The sequence below is a fragment of the Leptopilina boulardi genome, unplaced genomic scaffold (assembly GCF_019393585.1).
Source record: "Leptopilina boulardi isolate dan_hultmark-lab unplaced genomic scaffold, ZJU_Lbou_2.1 LbouV2_208, whole genome shotgun sequence".
Lineage (NCBI taxonomy): Eukaryota > Metazoa > Arthropoda > Insecta > Hymenoptera > Figitidae > Leptopilina > Leptopilina boulardi.
Window position 1 is genome coordinate 288,139 of NW_026137761.1, and position 22,171 is coordinate 310,309.

Below are 22,171 nucleotides of genomic sequence, written 5' to 3' on the forward strand. Positions count from 1 at the left end.
CATCATCGATATTCAAACCAATTTCGACTAATTTCTCAACTAAATCTGAGAATTCCTTGATATACTTTTGTACATCTACACATTCGGTAACACTCAGACGCAGAAGTTTTTTAATTAGCATTATTTTTCTCGCGGGGCCTTTCAGTTTGTACACTTCTTCAAGCTTGTCCCAAGCTTTCTTAGAAGATTCACAATTTTTAAACAGAATTATTTCCGACGGTTTCACACTTAAAGTTATGCTGGCTAGTGCTTTTTCATCCTTTCTATCGAAATCTGCCTTTTGTTGAGGAGTGCTTTGTTCCGTTTTGATGACTCTTCCGCAGACCACAGACCATAGATCAGCATGCACCAAGACGCTTTTCATTTGCACTGACCATACTGCATAATTTTCACTATCGAGTTTATCGATTGCATATTAACCTTGTCCACTCATTTTTAGACTTTGTCCTTTCTCAATGTCACACGTGGTAATGAGATTTTAGAACACTATTCACAGAATACTCTTTAGTACTTTAATTATTGCACCCACGCATTTACATAAAAACGCGACCTGGGCCCATAACCTGTTGATTATTAAGGTGGATGGGGAAGTGGGAACTTTAGAATAAAGCAACACTTTTATTCTGGAAATAGGTGTGTTTATATTTCAAAGGTTTCCAATAGACTGAACTATCAAAATAGATAAAAGAAAGACACGAAGTTAATCATTCGGGGTTGCCAAATGTAAATCAAAATAAAAGGGCTGTTGCAAAATTTAGGAAATATTTTCGACAATTAATTAACAACGTATAAATTATACCACTAATTAATTTCACTGTTTCCACTGATTTTTCTACAATATTTTCACTCAATATAAATGTCCTACGAATTCGCTGCACATCGCATTTCGTCGATCCGCCAGGGTTCGAAATCGCTTTTGCTGATATAATTTCTATGCTACACATCATAAAGTATAGTTTAAGAAAACAAAAAAAAATCGATTTTTTTGGGTCAAAGGTGTATTCATATTTTTTTTATTGCTCTATATTATTTTTTTCTTTCTCCTAAAAAAAATTAAATATAATATTGTCTGTAAAAATTATTTAATTATTTATCAATTTTTTTGACAGAGAATATTTGTAAATTTGCTCAAACCTTCATTATAAACTAAAAAACATGAAGATAACGATCACTCCGAGTCAAGGCAAACAAAAGAAAACAAAACTATTCCCTTTTACGTTTCAGCAGCACCGCTGCCCTCTTCAGAAACTACAAATTTTTATTAACGAATAATTAAAAATTTTTTACAATATATAATTTAAAAAGTACAGTATTAACAAAAAGGTTTTTTTTATCAATAAAAAAGAAAATTTTTTTCTTCAAGTAATTCATTTGAGGATGAAATAATTGGAGAGGAAGAGACGTCTGTACGATAGTTAATCTATCTAAACACTGAGTAGAAGCACGTGGCTTGACAATTTTATAATGAAGGGGTCAACGGACCGTCAGTAAACAAAAATACAAATATATATATACAAGTAAGAGAGCTGTCAGTGCACATCAAAACATGTGGCTAAACAGACTTCTTATCGTTGAGGAAATAAATGTAACTATTATTGAGATTTTGAGTGTCTTCCATTTTGTTAATTGGTTTCTTTTGCAAATTAATATGAATCATCTCAGATATCAAACGTTTGTTATAATCAATTTCTCTATTAAGTATTTGGTAGTTGTCCCATTCAAAATCATGGTTAAATGAATTTTTGTGAAAAGCAATAACATTATTCTTGGATATTCTATGTTCATTAATACGAACACCAACATCAGGAATTCATAATTCCTGATGACCACACAATGATTAGCTTGGACGTTGCATCATTATTTACTAATGTTGGTGCTGAACATGTACGTGATTGTATCAACAAACGTTATTCACTTATTTCACAAAATTTAAATATCCCTTTAGATTACTTACTTGATGCTTGTCAATTTCTTTTCGATAACACTTTTTTCAAATTCAATGATAAATATTACCAACAAACTTATGGCACCCCTATGGGTTCCTCTATATCAGGTTTATTTGCTGACATTGTCATGGAGGACCTTGAAACTTCATGCATGATGAAATTATCTTTCATACCATTGTTCCTTTTTAGATACGTTGATGATATAATCACTTGCATTCCAAATGATAAAATTCATGAGATGGTACATATTTTTAATAGTTATGATGAAAGATTGCAATTTACGTTTGAAACTTCAATTAATAATTCTATAAATTTCCTGGATGTTCTTATTATTAAAGATAACAATAAATTAATTACTAACTGGTATAAAAAACCTACATTCTCTGGACGAACTATTAACTATGAATCCAAACATCCTTTTTCTCAAAAAATTGCCATAATATATAACCTCGTTGACAGAGCTATAAAGTTGTCGAATAAAAAATCTGAGATGATTCATATTAATTTGCAAAAGAAACCAATTAACAAAATGGAAGACACTCAAAATCTCAATAATAGTTACATTTATTTCCTCAACGATAAGAAGTCTGTTTAGCCACATGTTTTGATGTGCACTGACAGCTCTCTTACTTGTATATGGGACGTTTCACGTCAACCGGCCCAGAGCTCCATCCAAAATTCTAATCAACGAAAATCAACTTATTACGGCTCAAAATAATCGTCAGCTCATACTGCTTCGAATAAAAAGTGGCGAATTAAAAAATTCAAAATGGCGTCCTTACTGTACCATGTTTTGCAAATTTTTTTACTAACTCAGCAAACAAATGTATTAATTACCTTGAGAAAATAATTGCAACTTGTTGGATAATGGGTCACTCTTATGTTTTTGGGGTCGCTGATTACGAATCTGAAGTCAGATTTTAAAAATTTTCAAAATTCAAGATGGCTGACCCAATATGGCGGCCATTTTTATTAAAAATTGATCAGATTCGCTTGAAACTTGCTACTCGGGGGTTTTTGGGGTCGCTGATTACGAATATAAAGTCAGATTTTAAAAATTCAAAATGGCGGATCCAATATGGAGACCAAAATTTTTCAAAAATTATCAGATTTGCTTGAAACTTGTTACTCGGGGGTTTTTGGGGTCGCTGATTACGAATCTACAGTCAGATTTTAAAAATTTTCAAAATTCAAAATGGCGGATCCAATATGTCGACCAAATTTTTTTTAAATTAATCAGATTTGCTTGAAACTTGTTACTCGGGGGTTTTTGGAGTCGCTCATTACGAATCTAAAGTCATATTTTAAAAATGTTCAAAATTCAAAATGGTGGATCCAATATGGCGACCAAAATTGTTAAAAAATTATCAGATTTGCTTGAAACTTATTACTCGGGGATTTTTGGGGTCGATGATCACGAATCTTACGTCAACTTTTAAAAATCAGGTCACAGATCACGATTCAGATGTAAAAGTTGTTAAAAATTCAAAATGGTTGAGCCAATATGGCGGATGAAATTGTAAAATTTGTTTGCATTTATAAACTTAAATGTAATGAGGCTGATTTTTGAGGTTAAGGTTTTTAGAGATAAGGACAGTTTTTGAAATTCAATTTGAGAATATTTGAAAGTTTCAGTTGTGCTTAAATTGTAAACAAATGATACACATACACTCGAGCGCTTATTAAGCGAACTGTTCTGGTGCGTCGTCCGCTCAAGCGGACTACGAAAATTCCCAAAAAATAAGAAGCGAACAATAAACGAGTCCGCTTAACTTGGACCTCTTAAGTAGGGCTCGAGTGTAGACTAGCTCAAAACCAAATAACAAGGTTTGAGCGAATCCATCCAATTTTTCTGATTTTTCTGTGACCTGATTTTTAAAAGTTAGACTTAAGATTTGTAATCACCGACCCCAAAAATCCCCGAGTAAAAAGTTTCAAGCAAATCTGATAATTTTTAAAAAAATTTTGGTCGCCATATTGGATCCATCATTTTGAATTTTGAACATTTTTAAAATATGACTTTAGATTCGTAATGAGCGACTCCAAAAACCCCCGAGTAACAAGTTTCAAGCAAATCTGATTAATTTAAAAAAAATTTGGTCGACATATTGGATCCGCCATTTTGAATTTTAAAAATTTTTAAAATCTGACTTTAGATTCGTAATCAGCGACCCCAAAAACCCCCGAGTAACAAGTTTCAAGCAAATCTGATAATTTTTGAAAAATTTTGGTCTCCATATTGGATCCGCCATTTTGAATTTTTAAAATCTGACTTTATATTCGTAATCAGCGACCCCAAAAACCCCCGAGTAACAAGTTTCAAGCAAATCCATTGAATTTTTCAAAAATATATCGGCCATATTGGATCTGCTATTTTGAATTTTCAAAATCTGACTTCAGATTCGTAATCAGCGACCCCAAAAACCCCCGAATAACAAGTTTTAAGCAAATCCATTGAATTTTTTTGAAAAATGTCCGCCGTATTGAATCCGCCATTTTCAATTTTCGAAATCTGACTTCAGATTCGTAATCAGCGACCCCAAAAACCCCCGAGTAACAAGTTTCAAGCGAATCCATTAAGTTTTTAATAACCTGTCTGCCATATTGGATCCGACATTTTGAATTTTGAAAATTTTTTTAATCTGACTTCAGATTCATTTTCGGCGACCCCAAAAACATAAGAGTGACCTATTCTCTAACTAATAGCAATGATTTGTTCAAGATAATTAATACATTTGTTTGCTGAGTCAGTAAAAAAATTGGAAAAAGTTGTCACAGTAAGGACGCCATGTTGAATTTTTGAATTCGCCACTTTTTATTTGAAAGAGTATGAGCTAACGGTTATTTTAAGCCATAATAAGTCAATTTTCGTTTAGTAGATTTTTGGACAGAGCTCTGGGCCGGTTGACGTGAAACGTCCCATATATATATTTGTATTTTTGTTTACTGACAGTCCGTTGACCCCTTCATTATAAAATTGTCAAGCCACGTGCTTCTACTCAGTGTTTAGATAGATTAGCTATCGTACAGACGTCTCTTCCTCTCCAATTATTTCATCCTCAAATGAATTACTTGAAGAAAAAAATTTTCTTTTTTATTGGTAAAAAAAACCTTTTTGTTAATACTCTACTTTTTAAATTATATATTGTAAAAATTTTTTAATTATTCGTTAATAAAAATTTGTAGTTTCTGAAGAGGGCAGCGGTGCTGCTGAAACGTAAAAGGGAATAGTTTTGTTTTCTTTTGTTTGCCTTGACTCGGAGTGATCGTTATCTTCATGTTTTTTATTTAATATCGACCGAGTGATAAAATCATTTTATTTATTTATTCATTATAAACTGTTCAAAGACTTCAATACTGTGCCTTGATGGATTTTAATTTCATTCTAAGTCCTAAAGAACAATTTCATCCTTTTCTCCTTAATAAATATAAGATTAAAGAATTGTTTGAGAAAATCATACTCTAAAAAGAAATTGTGGTGAAAAATTATTTCTGGAATTTTTAGATTTGCCAAATTCATACTTATTTTGAATTTTTTAAATATTTTAGTATTTAATTTATAATTATATAATTTAAAGAAATATAGATTTTATTATTTTACTTTTACCTTTGTAATTTTTAATTTACCTTTGTTCTATTTATAAAATCATTATTTATTGATATTTTTCACAAATTTTAATATGTTTTGATGACACTAATAGTAACCCTAGCGGATGAGTCTAACGCGTTTTGAACGGAATAGCGTTGAAACACCGTTGGGAACACAACGGTCACTAAAAATGTTATTTAAACAATAAAATATAATAAAGTATTTATTGGGATTTATAGAAAAAGTGTTAATGAGTAATTTAAGACCTTATTTGAATCAATTTAATACGAAATGAGTCAAATAAAAGATAAAATATGGAGCATTGTTATATTAGGTTATTCCGTAAAATTTTTATATAATTCAATGAAAAATGTTTTAGATATGATTTTTTAATAATAGAAAAACAGTCAAAAAGTAATAATTTATTATTTTAAAGCATTTGAAAGGGTAATAAATAGTGAAAGTTAATGTGTTTATTGTGTACTTTTTGTGTGTATTGACCAACGTTTATCGACAGCAAGTTACAGGTTACACCGATGAACGCTAGATCAATGATGCATCTATACACAAATTAAAAAAAAATGCTAAATACTTATTGAATATTCATAAAAAATGTTACTACGAGGTTTTCGGGGACGCTAATTACAAATTTAATATCAGATTTTTAAAATTCAAAATACGAAATAAAATATAACGAATAGAAAAAAATTAGAACATATTCAAATTCTCGATCAGCTTGTTACTCGGGGGATTTTTTGGGTCGCTGATTACGAATATAATAACAGATTTTCAAAAATCAAAGTGGCGGATCAAAACTATTAAAAAATTAATCCAATTCTCTCAAAAGTTAGTTACTTGAGGGTTTTTGGGGTCGCTGATTACGAATCTGATATTAGATTTTTTTAAATTAAAAATGGCGGATCATAAAAAATAAACACTAATCGAATTCTCTGAAAGCTCGTTACTCGGGATGTTTTTGCGGTTACTGATTACGAATCTTATATTAGATTTTCAAAATTCAAAATGGCGGATCAAAAAAATTAAACATTAATCGAATTCTCTGAAAGTTCGTTACTTGGGGTTTTTTTGGGTCGCTGATTACGAATCTGATATTAGATTCTAAAAATTCAAAATGGCGGATCAAGAAAGTTAAATACTAATCGAATTATCTGAAAACTAGTTTCTCGGGTTGTTTTGTCGGTTACTGATTACGAATATAATAACGGATTTTGAAAATTCATAATGGCGGATCAAACAAATTAAACGCTAATTCGAATTCTTTAAAAGTTCGTTACTTGGGTTCTTTTTTCGGTTACTGATTACGAATCTTATATTAGATTTTCAAAATTCAAAATTGCGGATCAAAAAAATTAAACATTAATGAATTCTATGAAAGTTCGTTACTTGGGGGTTTTTTGGGTCGCTAATTACGAATCTGATATTAGATTCTAAAAATTCAAAATGGCGGATCAAAAAAATTAAACATTAATCGAATTCTCTGAAAGTATGTTACTTGGGGGTTTTTTGGGTCGCTAATTACGAATCTGATATTAGATTTTTAAAATTCAAAATGGCGGATAAAAAAAATTAAACACTAATCGAATTCTCTGAAAGCTCTTTACTCGGGGTGCTTTTTCGGCCACTGATTACGAATCTGATATTAGATTCTCAAAATTCAAAATGGCGGATCAATGAAATTAAACAATAATCGAATTCTCCGGAAGCTCGTTATTAGGGGGTTAATGGCAATTTTACAACATAATCTTTAGGCTCTTAGCTTCAATTTGCATTTTTGAAATTTAAAAAATGTTTTGTGTTTCCTGAAATATGATAAAAATGGTCCGAGCAGGTTTTCCTACAACTTAGCCGTCAATCATCACTTTTCGCTGCCTTGCTGCTGGGTTGTAGAAAAACATTCTCGAACATTTTTTAAAATATCTTAGGAACCACAAAACATTTTTTAATTTTCAAAAATGCAAATTATAGCTAAGAGCCTAATGATTATGTTGTAAAATTGTCAAATTTTTCCATGCATTATTCTAGATTATGCCGGGAGTCAAAAAACATTAGTAGGAAAGTAGAAAATTGCATAATTTTTTCTTGAAATCTTTTCGGTGTAATAAATAACAAAAAAAAGAAAAAAAATTTCTTGATATATACTGAGAAGCAGAATTTTATCACCTTTCCAACTATCCAAGTTAGAAGTCTCTATCTTTTTTCTAACTTAAAATATCTTGCTTTAAAGGCAGCACCAAAATTCTACTTCACGCACGTTAGCCATACCGACAATTTCCGACGGTAGAGTAGTTTAAATTAAAGTATTGTTGTTTATTCAATAACCTTTCGTTCACTGTTTATTAATAACATGTATTTTAAATATTTAGTCATCATAAGGAAATGAAAATAAACAAAAAAACCCTAAATACTCAAAACAACCTTTAAGGTTTTATTTATTTGCTAAATATAAAAAAATTAATACAATTTTCTTGATCCGCCATCTTGAATTTTGAAAATCTAATATCAGATTCGTAAACACCGACCCAAAAAAAGCCCGAGTATTGAGATTCTAGAGAATTCGATAAGTGTTTAATTACTTTGATCCGCCATTTTGAATTTTAAGAATCTAATATCAGATTCGTAATCAGTGACCGGAAAAACACCACGAGTAACTAGCTTTCAGAAAATTCGATTAGTGTTTAATTTTTTTGATACGATATATTGAATTTTGAAAATCTAATATCAGATTTGTAATCAGCGAACTTAAAACCCCCTAATAACAAGCTTCCAGAGAATTTGATTAGTGTTTAATTTTTTAGATCTGCTATTTTGAATTTTAAGAATCTAATATCAGATTCGTAATCAGTGATCGAAAAATTACCCGAGTAACGAGCTTTCAGAGAATTCGATTAAAATTTAATATTTTTGTTTCGACATTTTGATTTTTGGAAATCTAATATCAAATTTGTAATTAGCGACCCCGAAAACCCCGTAGTAACATTTTTTATGAATATTCAATAGTCTTTAGCATTTTTTTAAATTTGTGTCTAGATGCATCATTGATCTAGCGTTCACCGGTGTAACCTGTAACTTGCTGTCTATAAACGTTGTCTAATACACACAAAAAGTACACTGTAAAAACATTAATTTTTACTATTTATTACCCTTTCAAATGCTTTGAAATAATAAATTAATACTTTTTTACTGTTTTTCTATTATTAAAAAATCATATTTAAAACACTTTTCATTGAATTATATAAAAATTTGACAGAATACCCTAATATAACAATGCTCCATATTTTATCTTTTATTTCACTTATTTCGTATTAAATTGATACAAATAATGTCTTAAATTACTCATGAACACTTTTCCTATAATTAATTACACAGGCCTGCGAGATGTAGTCGCAGATTACGAATTCGAAGTATGTTTTTCAAAATTCAAAATGACGGATTCAATATGGTGGACGCTTTTTTGAAAAACTCATCAGATTCGCTTGAAACTTCTTACTCGGGGGTTTTTAGGGTCGCTGATTGCTGAAATCTTGAGGAGGAATTTAAAATATGATAAAGAATGGTTCTGATGTGGGAAAATGTTGATATATATTGTTAAATAAAAAAAATAAAAGGCATAAAAATTGTTAGAAAATCCGACACACCTAGCCCCACATTTTCTAACTATTTTCAAGTATTTTATAATAATTATTTTAAAATATATCAATATTTTCGCACTTGACAACTATTCCTTATCATATTATATATTTAAAGTCTGATGTATAACGATAAGAATAAACGGTCATTTACCACAACTACTTGAAAAATATAGAAGTTATAAGCATTTTAGAAAAATATGCAGACATTCAATTTTTCACATTTTTATAATTAACCTAATTTTATTGAATATAGTGTTAATTTAAAGTTATTTAACTTATTAAAAATGACTTATGGATGATTTAGTCTTTCTTTTATGTTGAGTAGTAGTTTCTCTAATAAGAAACCGACAACAGACACTCATCATCGCTTCATCTCAAAAACTATCTGTGTACTCCCTACTGTAGAGGAATAGGTAACCATCGAACCCCAAGACATGAAAAAACACTTTAAAAAAGCTACACTAAAACTCTGAAACGACGAATGGGAAACAAAATCTTCGAAATTTTACGAAATCAAAAACAATGTCTACGATCAACAACAACTCTCATTAGAAGACCGTAAAGATCAAATAACGTTAACCCGCTTGTGAATTGGACACACTCATCTAACTCATAATCACCGCATAACAAGAGAAGAACCTAGTTTTTGATAACAGTACTTAATTATTAATTGAGTAGCTGCGTGCAATAACTCGCCGAGCGCTTGGCCGATCGCTCTAACGCCAGTCAAACGTTCAAAAACGTGAAAAAATGAAAAATCAAAATTTTGATTTTTGAAAAGTGCAATCTTGTAAGACATAAGATGGCGCATCTTTTTTTCCTTTGAGTTTTTTTTGTAGATCAATAAATTGAGTTAATATATGCAAAACACTTAAAAATTTTATTCCACAAATTTCATTCAATTTTTAAACATAAATCATAGTATCTTTGACAAATTTCAATGAATCTAATTGAAAATTAATATACATACGTATTTAGGTCCATAGAAGACGACAACATAATAAAAAACATTAAAATCATTAATTGTTTATTTATAATTAATTGTAAATGAAGACTTGTCAATAATAATGTTTACTTACCTTTGTCGACATAAAGTGTGTGGGGAACTTCAGAGTTGAAGAAACTTCCAGTGAGACATTTGTTTATCATAATGTAAGGAAGTTTTTTGTAAAATTTAAAAACAATTTATCAACAACTTTAGAAAATATAGAACGTTTAAGGAAACATGCGCGACGCGCTAGCGAGTCTCCGCGCGGAGAATTGCATACAAGAGTTGTAGAGGACCGAAAATACAGAAACAAATATTGTCACTACATTCTTAGAAATGTTTTTCAAATAAAATATGTGTTAATTTTATGAAAATGCAAATTAAATTTGAACAACTGTTTTTTCAGATATTATGTTGGCTCTATTTTCAAAACATAATATATCACAACATAACATAACGTCCTTCCCAACTCTTGTTTGTAATTCTCTGCGCGGAGATTCGCTAGTGCGTCGCGCATGTTTTTTTAAACGTTCTATATTTTCTAAAGTTGTGGATAAATTGTTTTTAAATTCTACAAAAAACTTCCTTACATTATGATAAACAAATGTCTCACTGGAAGTTTCTTCAACTCTGAAGTTCCCCACACACTTTATGTCGACAAAGGTATGTAAACATTATTATTGACAAGTCTTCATTTACAATTAATTATAAATAAACAATTGATGATTTTAATATTTTTGATTATGTTGTCGTCTTCTATGGACCTAAATACGTATGTATATTAATTTTCAATTAGATTCATTGAAATTTGTCAAAGATACTATGATTTATGTTTAAAAATTGAATGAAATTTGTAAAATAAAATTTTTAAGTGTTTTGCATATATTAACTCAATTTATTGATCTACAAAAAAAACTCAAAGGAAAAAAACATGCGCCATCTTATGTCCTACAAGATTGCACTTTTCAAAAATCAAAATTTTGATTTTTCATTTTTTTCACGTTTTTGAACGTTTGACTGGCGTTAGAGTGATCGGCCAAGCACTCGGCGAGTTATTGCACGCAGCTACTCAATTATAATTTCTATTATTATAAATTTATCTCAATGAATCATGTTTGAATAGATTGTCCACAACACAACGTGCTAAAAAACAGACACAAAATCAAAAAAACAACTAAAAATTCTATTAAATGACAGTAACCAGTTCCAAAAAGTGCTAAATTTCCTAAAGGAAATTTTAATAAGTTTAATATAATTTAACAATGTATCCAAAATAACAAATTAGAAATAATTGTAACCAACGTAACAAATTATAAATGTATTGTATCCCGTGTGGAAAAATTTCGGGGCGCTGGTAAGACACTGGACAGACTGTCTGACGTCTCTATAGACCCAGGCCAGACAGTCTTGTCAAGCCCCCGATCAGAAGTGGAATGAAAGTTCCATGCTACGGTCTAGAGTTAGACAAGCTGTCCAGGTCTTCATTCTTGCGTTCAATAATTCTTAATAATAATAGTAATAATAATAATAATCCTATTAATATTACCTATTATTATATTTATAGAAAAATTAAAATAACATTAGTATTCATTAATAATATGATTTTAATATATTAATAAAGAGATAAGTTGTATTGGAATCTTATAAGTCAAGACAACTTATCTCCTCATTTAATTATTATTAGTAATTTCAAATAAGGGTTGCCGAGGTCTCTCAATTAATAGTGCAATAGAAGTTGACACCCCTGCGGAGCTATCAAAAAAATTAAAAACACTTCATGATTATTGCGATCAAAATAAACTAACCGGAAATGTCCAAAAAACCAAAATTGTAGTTTTTTCAAGATCTGGTAATTCTAAGGTAAATAAATTTAAATCTTTCAAATATGGTGAAAAACGTATAGAAGTTGTCAAAGAGTATACGTATCTGGGTGTTCCTTTTGTAAGTTCTGGTTCCTTTTTCCCGGCTGCTTCAAGGGCTATTAGCGCGGCTAATACCGCTATTGGAAGTATTTTGAAAATTGCGCACTCTCTGGGGGAGCTCTCATGGAGGTCTTACTCCAAGCTTTTTAGTAGTTTAGCAGTGAGTACTCTTTTCTATGGTATTCAGGTCTGGGGTTCGGGTCATTTGGAAGCAATTAATAAGGTTCAACTTCGGTTCTTGAAGAAACTTCTTCTTTTACCTTTGAACACGCCGGATTGGGCGGTGAGATTGGAGACGGGTTCAATTCGTCTGGAGCACGAAATCTTAAAATATACACTTAACTGGATTTTCAAAATTTCTCGTATGGATTGTTCTAGGCTCCCCAGATTGTGTTTTGAAAGACTGAAGGCTTTGGCTGTGGCGTCTCCTGATTGACGAACAAACTGTTTTGTTCAATTGAAGGTTTTTTTCACCCAACAAAATAATCTTGATGAGTGGCATGAGTTAGATCTGGATTCAGTAGATCTGCTCAGCGGCATGGCAAAGTAAAAGAATATAAATCTTATAAAGATCGATAATAATTTAATATAAATTTAATCTCGGATATTCAATATAAGTACAGAAGCACAAGTTACAAACGTATATATAATTATTTTGTACTTGTATAAAACTAGTATAATACTGGTACTCCGTACTCGTAAATAACGATTAGTACGCTTGGTTATCTGGGTAATTGTGTGTTATTTCGTTATAGTTTTTCTTATACATATAACATATTTATAGGTTAGGTTGTGATAATATGTTTTTCTTAACATCAAAGCAATTTTAAACATCCAAGTTTAAAATTCTTTTGAAATAATGTTTAAATGTAAACAAATAATCAATTAATATTTGATAATGTTAAGTAATTAAAATAATATAAAACATCGGATATTTTAAGATAAGTGAGAATACAAGTTACATATTTTATATGATATATGCAAAGACATATATGATATAAATAAAAAAAATTATTGAATAAAAAATTTTCTTTTCAATAATAAATGAAAATAATTAAAATACTATTGTGAGAAGAGAAAGGGGAGGGTATATAATATTTTATATTGTACATCATACTAGTATTGTACGAGTAGAATAACCGTACGATATACTGAATTATTAAAGTCTTTTAGTACGTCATACTTTGATAGTACTAGTATTGTACCAGTACAGCGTAATAATACGACGTACCAGTACAGTACCTGGTACCCTACGGAGGTAGATGGCGGGTACAGTACTAGTACGCTTAGTACGCCGTACTCGTATTGTACTTGCATCGTACTACTACCCTGCTTATCTGGGAAGCTATAATTTTACCAAGTATCATTAAAATCGAAGAACCACTTGCAGATTCTGATATTTCTGTCGTGGACTTACCCATTAGTAATTTCAAAAAAAATTATTATTATTTAATTAATTTAATCCGAAGTTTTTTACTATTTTTGTTTCATCACTTAAGATTAATTAACAACACCTGTGGAAATAACACCTAATCTAATTTGAAAAATCTCGCTCGCACTGGGCACCGAACCCACGACCTAACACTCGCAAACCTACAACGCTAACCACGGGGCCACGCTCTATAATTAGTAAAAATTGTAAAAAATATATTATTTAAAAATATTTGTACACAATTACAAAAGTAATTCGCAAAAGTATTTCACAAAAGTATTTTACAAAAGTATTTTATAAAAGCATTTTACAAAAAAAAGAATTTCACAAAAGTGCAACAACTATAAAAGTACGCTGACAACTCGCTTTTTTTGTATTTTAGTTGTATCAAATAAAAGTAAATAAACGTAAATAATTTTTTTTAATGTTTTTTATTTCAAACATTAAATTAAATAAAAAATTATGTAAAGTATTATAATTAAGTTAAATATTAAAAATATTTCATGAAATTTGTTTGAACCTGAAAAAAATTAGTAGTTTATAACTATAACTTTAATCGATTTATTGACTTCAGCAATTTTTTCAAACAATGTTAGAAAAATGTGACCTGGACAGTTAAAAGGGACCTTTTGTCCGAAAAAATCGATTTTTTATTGATTGGTGATTCTGATAGAGAAAACTTTTTTCTATCAGAATCACCAATCAATAAAAAATTAATTTTTTCGGACAAAAGGTCCCTTTTAACTGTCCAGGTCACAAATATTAAAAAATAAAAAAAAATATTTATTAAAATATTAATACAAAGTACACCGTGCAGGAAGGACGATATTATTGACTTTCATGGTGGTAAATTTGTGAACATTTTTTATGTTTTTGCTTACCTTTACGATGAAAATGATGCTTTGACCTAAATCGTAACTACTAATTTTTCCGAGATATATAAAAATTAAAGTTCCTGCAGTGTACTAAGTTAAAAAAAATTTGATCGAATTGGGCTGCAACTTGCACATAGTTTACCCCTAGGGGTGAGTACTATAACCACTTAGTATTGTAAGGTTTTTTCAAAAACTATAGAAGAGAAAGGAGGTTGAATTTTTTTGAAAAATTTAAACAGTTAATTTTTGAAGACTTGTACCTTTTAAACATAAAAGAAAGATGAAACAAAGTTTCACCTACATGTTTTCGAAAGGTTTTTTTCTGCTCTTTCGAATGGTGTAAAAAAATTTCAAAATTTGATCCACTATTGAAAATCAAAAAATTTTTTGACTTTTTTTTAAGTTCTGTCTTTTTACAAATTTTTTTTTTTGAAAGTTAAAAATGTGTATTTTCACCACAAAAAATATAGAGATTATCCTTTTTGGTTATTTTCAAGATATTAATTAATTAATTTATGTTAATAAAAAATGAAATATTTTACAATTAAATAATGTTATTGTAATTCTGAAGCTACTAATTGAAAACTGACGTAACTCCGTATCCAAACAGCTCTATATGAATTATTTTGGATTAGAGTATTTATTATAAACACTAATTTCCATATTTCATGTGTTGAAAGTATACGTTTAAAACTTTTTTAAAAAAAATTGAAAAATAAAAAAAACCGTTTTTGAAAAGAAGTCAAATAAATTTTTGATTTTTAAAAAATGGGGTAAAATTTTGAATTTTTTTTCACCAATTGAAAGAGCACAAAAAAACCTTTAGAAAACATGTATGTCGAAATTGTCAAAATTTAATAAACAATTGACTAACATTGCAATTGTTTCTAAAAAATACTCTAATCATAAATATGTCATATAGAGCTGTTTATATGCGGAATTACGTCATTTTTCAATTGGTAGCTTCAGAATTGCAATAACATTATTTATTTGTTAAATATTTTATTTTTTATTAACATTAATTAATTAATTAATATCTTGAAAATAGCAAAAAAGGACATCACTATATATTTGTGGTGAAATACACATTTTTAACTATCAAAAAATAAATAAAAACAAAAACGAACTTAAAAAAAAGTCAAAAAAGTTTTGATTTTCAAAAAAGTGTCAAGTGCGTAAGTGTGTCGCACAATTGTTATCTGGGCGTTTAAAGCGATGGTCGGATTGAAAAATATTCTATAGACGGTTGTTTTGAAAATTAATTACCTTTAATTTAAAGAAAGAAAAAATATTACAAACTTCACTGCTAAACGTCTCAATATGAAATGAATAATGACCATAATATGTCAATATTCGAAAAACCCCATAAGCACACGCACATATGTATATGCAAATAGACGAAAAAGTTCTATAGGTTCATGCTCACAGCTTCAATCAAATAATTATCCCATTCACTATCATCTGTGAAAGTATTGTACGTAATTCCTTCATATGTTCTTACATCTTTAAACGATTCAGCACCACGTACATAAAAAATATATTTCGACATTTTTTGGACAAGGCGCATGGGTTTTCTCTAAATTTCAAAAGGCCTAACACTTAATTGACCTAAATTCAATTGGCCTAAATGTCGTATGGACTAACTATTACTTGCCGTAATCTGCATATGACCTAATTCTTATTTGCCCTAATCGTCATTCAATCTAATCTTCATTTGTACTAATCGTCATTTGTCCTAATTCTCATTCGGCCTAATCTTAAAATAACCTAATTCTGATTGAACATAATATTTATCTGCCCGAAATCTCACTTGGCCTAATTTTCTGTAATTGTTAGTTTGATTTATCTTTTCTTTTTCCTGTTTATTAAATATGTTTCGTGTTATCTCTATTTGTGTTTTCTCTTTGTCGCAAAATGTGATTTTTTTATTTTTGGGTAAACCTCCCTGCTGGGTACCAACATTAGTCTCCCGCTGTGTCAGGGACCTTTATCGTTTTTACAGTTTCTTTACCTGAAACAACCCAACTAGTTTTTACCGTCATTCTACGGTCATTTCGACCTTTCTTCTCATTTTAACTTTACGTTTTTAAATTAATTAATTTAACTTTCTTCGGAGGATCTATGTAAGGTGAATTCATGTTTTGTTTTCCACAAGGCCAATGAACGTGAAACTTCTTTACAGTATTAAAAAGTTTGTGATTCTTAGCTTCATCTGGGATTTCTGCACATATCATTATATCTAATGTTTCTGCATCGCGAATTGGTGTATGTAAAAATATAGTTAATTGCACATGCGGCAATCCACGTTTTTGAAATTCTATTACATATACAAATGCCATAACTGGTGCCATTTTGGATTAGGGGAGACCGGGCTTACTTGGCGTACTTTTTACTCTTTGTTGTGTAACTCACTCATTTTTGCTTTTTTTAAAAAGTTAATGTATAGAAAACTTGTTGTAACATATCAGCTTTAATTAAAAAAAAGAAAGTTGAATTACATTTAATACTTTTATTTTTATACCACTTTATTTGAAGCTGTGCAAAACGCGCCGGCCTGGGGTTGCGTGGCGCAAGAGTGAAATTAATTAAATTATATGATTTAAAGTTTAAATATTATAATATAAGAATTAACAAAATAAGTCTTGTACTGTAATTTTACAATAAAATTATTTTAAATTTAAAAATTAGAAAATTTCATTTAAATTAAATGAAATCTTAAAATTACCAAAAAATATTTTCTTTTTATAATAGCGCTGTGAAAATTTAAAAACTATTATTGGGTTAAATTTTTTGAATATGATTGTTATTGGTGCTTATTAATGTGTAAATTTCATATAATCAACTTCATTTTATTAATATTTAACGAAATTTTCAGATAAGCGCGCCACCTAACCCCGAATGTACTTTTGAAATATTTATTAATTTTTTATAAAAACTGTTAATATAAATCAAAAAATTGTTTTTTTTTCTTAATAACAAATGTATAGATCTCAAAACTTAATATTTGAGCTCTTCTAAAATTAATTTTATAAAGAGATATCACAAAAAAATGAAGAGGTTAAAAAATTACTTTGGAGTGCCAAAATCAGTTATTTTAATCTATACTCCACAATAATTAATAAATATTAATGAAATTTTGTACAAACTTACAGTTCATCAAGTACTTTAAGTAGAATAAAGAGAAAAATTAATGTAACTTAACACTTTTGAATAAACTCAAGTGCGCCAAGCAACCTCTGCGCCAAACAGCCCCGGTCTCCCCTATACGTCATGGTGATAAAGTTAACTTTCCTAATTTTAAAGATGGATTAAAATTTCCTCTATATGCAAGACGATACATATAAAATTATAATGGAGTAACATTGCAAACCCCAACAGTTTGCTTGATGTTTACCGTCAATCCTATATCACCTGAAGGAAACAGAAGATTATATATCATAGGATCGTTATTTGCACTAAGATTGTTAATTGAAAGAATTACTCGATTTAAAAATAAGAAATATAGATATTTTCAAAAAAAATCAGTTGTGATTTCAATTCAAGCATTTTTTTATGTATGATCAACCCTGAAAACAATAGCGTTTCCACTTTTTTCCTCATTTTCATGCAACCTATAGTTGCTTTAAGTCTACCGTGTTTGAACAGCGGGTAAATAAAATAAATATTAAATTAAATTTTCGGTATCGCTATTAGAAATTTTTCTTAACTTATATTTAAAAGAAGATATATGATTTCAAAAATAAACAGGTTTTAGATATTCCAATATTTACGATTTATTTGTTTCTCTTTTTTCAGAAACAGCTGTCCCTGCTAATAGACTGTGTGGCTTATATAACTTGGAAACAGAAAAGGAATAAAAAAAATTACATGCAATTTGTACAACCTTTTTTGATCTGTTGGTTCTCGTATTTAAAAAAAATATAACTCACATTAAACAAAAAAGAGCAAAAACAGTTAAATATAATGAGTTGAAAAACCATTAAAAATATCAAGGAGTTGCTACAAGCAAACGAAAAAAATTGGTGGGTTAACCTGTAAAGAATAAAGTGGCCTATCATACATTTTTTACACTTTTCGTTGGAAGGTTGGAAAAAATTGTTAATTTAAAATAAGTTTAGAATTTTTATTTAGATACACAAAATAATGTTTTATCACTGTTGGACAGCTAGTAGTCTAATTTTGTAGAATAAAGTGGAAACTTGTATAATAAAAATAATTTTTACATTTTTCTTTGATTTAAAAATTAGTTTACTATTTAAGGACCAAATGTACAAAAATTTAACTTAAAGCTTGGCAATTTTTTAAACTAACAAAACTCAATATTAAAAAATTGGCAATATATATCTGAGGTACATTTCGAAAAATCCAAATTGGCGGATCCAATATGGCGGACTTTTTTTAAAATCGTTTGAATTCTCTTGAAACTCAGTACTCGGGGGTTTTTTGGGTCACTGATTATGAATCTGACATTATTTTTTTAATGTTGAGTAATTTATATTGTATTCTATTTGTTTACTACGTTCTTTAGCTGTTAAGGGGTTAAACCACTCTAGAGCGTCAAAAAAAGGCCTAACTTTAGAAATTTTTTTCAAGAAAAGTTTAAATGTACTGAAAAATATGTTTACATATCTTTATTAGGTAAACTTTAAAAAGAAAAAAAATATACTTCATTAATTATTTTTTTTAAAATATCAAATTTACAGGTACGTGATAGAAACCCTTTCTGAGAGGAATCACGTCGCGGCACAGTGGTCTGAAGGACTCGAAAAGCTGCCAAAATTCAAAATATAATGGGGATTGGTTGGAACTGCTCACAATAAGATTCTTGAGTTCGCTGAGTCTACATTTCTAGTAAATATAATAAAATAAAAAATAGTAGATATAATATGGCGGATAAAAGTGTTTAAAATTCAATTATTGAACACAAACGTTCTTAGTAGGAAGGTTTTTGCATTCGTAAAATCTGAAACTGTTATAAAAAATAACAATGAACAATTAATAGAATTTGAGAAATAGAAAATTGTAATATTAAAGTTTTAAAATGGATTTTAAATTTAATATTTTTAAACCTTTTTTTTAAAAAGTTACTAAGGTGTTCTTCTATTAAACAATTTAAATTACATATAATAAATGACCATTTGAGAATATTTGCAAATTAAATATTTAATATAATATATTTATTATAATAAATTATTATCATTATATTTAATAAAACATTAACATTTACATATTATTACTTTTAATTAACCTGTACATATATTATTATGAAACCAAAATTGAGCAATTTAAAGAATAAAATTTTTGAAAAAACTTACTTTTAATTAATTAAAAATTTCTGAAAGTATAAATATTAATAGAATATATAAATAATCATTTTTTTAATACATTCACTGTATTTTATAAGAAAATAAATGTTTATAACCAACAATAATAAATGTCAAAAAAGTTTATAAGAGTATATGGAAAAAAAACAAAAGAAGATTCAAAGGTAGATAGAAATATATTATATTTCGATGAATGTGACAAAAGCAATCATTTGTCTTACTTGATATAAATAAATATAACTATGTCCAGGTAAAAAAGTAGCAGCAAGTAGCAGCACATTAGAAAATTGATATATTCAGGAGTAAAATGATATATGAAAAACTTTATTTGAGTGGGGTACATCGGAGTACGATGAAACGAAAAAATGTTTCCTTTCATTCGCCGAGAAAAAGTTTGCATAAAAACTAGTTTTGCATCCGAAAATGATTAATTTATTAAAAATACAATACATAAAGGCATTTTAATAACTTGTAAAATGGTTAATAATTTAAGACATTGAAAGAATGGGACTTCTTTGCAAGTAATACAACTTTTTGCAAAGACTCTGTCATGATTGTTATAAATTATTTATAACTTTTGAATTGTTCTAAAACGTTTTGGCTTTAATAAAAATAATTTTAAATATCATTTAAGATTACTATTACTTATTTAGAAAATAATAAAGTTAAATTTGAATTTAATTGATAACCTTAAATTTTGGCAATTTTATAACGCTTTCAGACCACTGTGCGCGGCCGGAAAGGTTTTAGCTCCAATTTTCATCCTAGAACAAAAAACAAATTTCTTTCTATTTTTACATCTTAAAAGCTAGAGAAAGACGTAGGGGATTTTTTTTCAATTGATTTTTGCAAAAATGGCGAACATTTTAAGGAAAAACCGAGTTTTTTACTTAAAAAATTGACACTAAATTGTTTATAACAAAAAAAATATGCAACATAAAAAAAATCCGTACGTCTTTCTCTAGATAATGTTATTGAGAAGCTAAAGTTTAATTTTTAAGTAAATCGGTTGAGATTTGTAAAAGTCATATTTCCGGCCAGCACAAAAAATGTAGTTTTGAGAAAAACGAGTTTAAAGTTTTACTTACGACTTTTTGGATATACCTTCAATCTGCAATGCCTGCGCCGTATAATTGACCTTCCAAATTAAAAAGTGTTTCGACTTATAATTGATATTGTTTCTTATTCTATACACCCTTAGGCACCTTTTAAAGCAAAAAAATTTTTTTTGATTTTTTGAAAATTCTAGAGTGGTTTAACCCCTTAAATTGATTAAAAGTTGTCCAACTCTTACTGCGTGGAGGTAAACGTTGAATAGAGAGTATTTTTTAAAATTTTGTTGATTTTTTTAAAAATTAAAAAAGACTCTAATCTACGTTTACCTCTACGCAGTGAGAGTTGGACAACGTTTAATAAATTTGACGGATAAAGAACGTAGTAATCAAATAGAATACAATATAAATTCCTTAACATCTGACATCCGACATATTGGATCCGCCATTTTTAATTTAAAAAACTGATCTCATATTCATAATCAGCGACCCCAAAAAACTCAAGTAGTGAGTTTCAAGAGCATTCAAACGAGTTTTTAAAAAAAGTTCGTTTTATTGGATCCGCCGTTTTGAATTTTGAAAAACTGATGTCAGATTCGCAATTAGCGATACCGAAAACCCCAGAGTAACGAGTTTCTAGTGGATCCGATGAATTTTTAACATTTACATCCGCCATTTTTAATTTAAAAAACTGATATCTGATTTGTAATCAGCGATCCCAAAAACCTCTGAGTAGTGAGTATGGTGACATCAAGGTGATATCACAGTCATATCACGGTGATATCATGGTGATATCACCGTGATATCATGTTGATATTTCACAGGGACTTAAAATTTTTAATAATTTAAAAAATAATAATAAATAAAAAAAATAATAAAAATAATAATTTTTAAAAATTTTAAATCCCTGTAAAATATCAACATGATATCACGGTGATATCAACATGATATCACGGTGATATCACCATGATATCACCGTGATATGACTGTGATGTCACCATGATATCACCTCGATGTCACCGTGTGATATCACCGTAAGGCGGACATTTTGACATTTTACTGATGTCACGGTGACATTCCCCGGTGATATCACCGTGACATCTGGTTGATATATCGTGCTACTTGGGAATATTATTGCGCCATATTGATTTTTTTAAAATCTAGATCACCATGTCAAAGGTCAGACATTTTTGACGCGATATTTGTATCTGGACAAGATATTATAAAATGGTACATTGTCCAAATATATTATAAAGTAAAAAGAAAACCTTGAAAATTTATGTTTTTTATTAAATAATTGTGTGTAATTTGTTCATTTTTTAATTTACGGATTTTTCTGATGCTCCATTTGAAAGAGAGGTTCCTGGGCCATAAGAAATATATATTGCTAATT

The 22,171-nt window shown here is 29.0% G+C and overlaps 1 protein-coding gene across 2 annotated transcripts in view; it reads left to right on the plus strand.

Annotated features, from left to right (window-relative positions):
* The window catches only part of LOC127278599 (persulfide dioxygenase ETHE1, mitochondrial), a 139,110-nt gene extending 119,599 nt beyond the window's left edge, over positions 1-19,511 (plus strand). The window contains exons 5-6 of one of the 2 annotated variants that reach the window (XR_007842507.1): positions 18,198-18,424; positions 19,106-19,511. Coding sequence is in view for 1 of the 2 variants with exons in the window: in XM_051300398.1 (XP_051156355.1) it covers positions 18,198-18,259 (62 nt within the window). In the remaining variant the exon portion in view is untranslated. Of the gene's footprint in view, positions 1-18,197; positions 18,631-19,105 lie in introns of those variants that run through there. The other variant, XM_051300398.1, reaches the window with a different exon arrangement.
* The last annotated feature ends 2,660 nt before the right edge of the window (positions 19,512-22,171 follow it).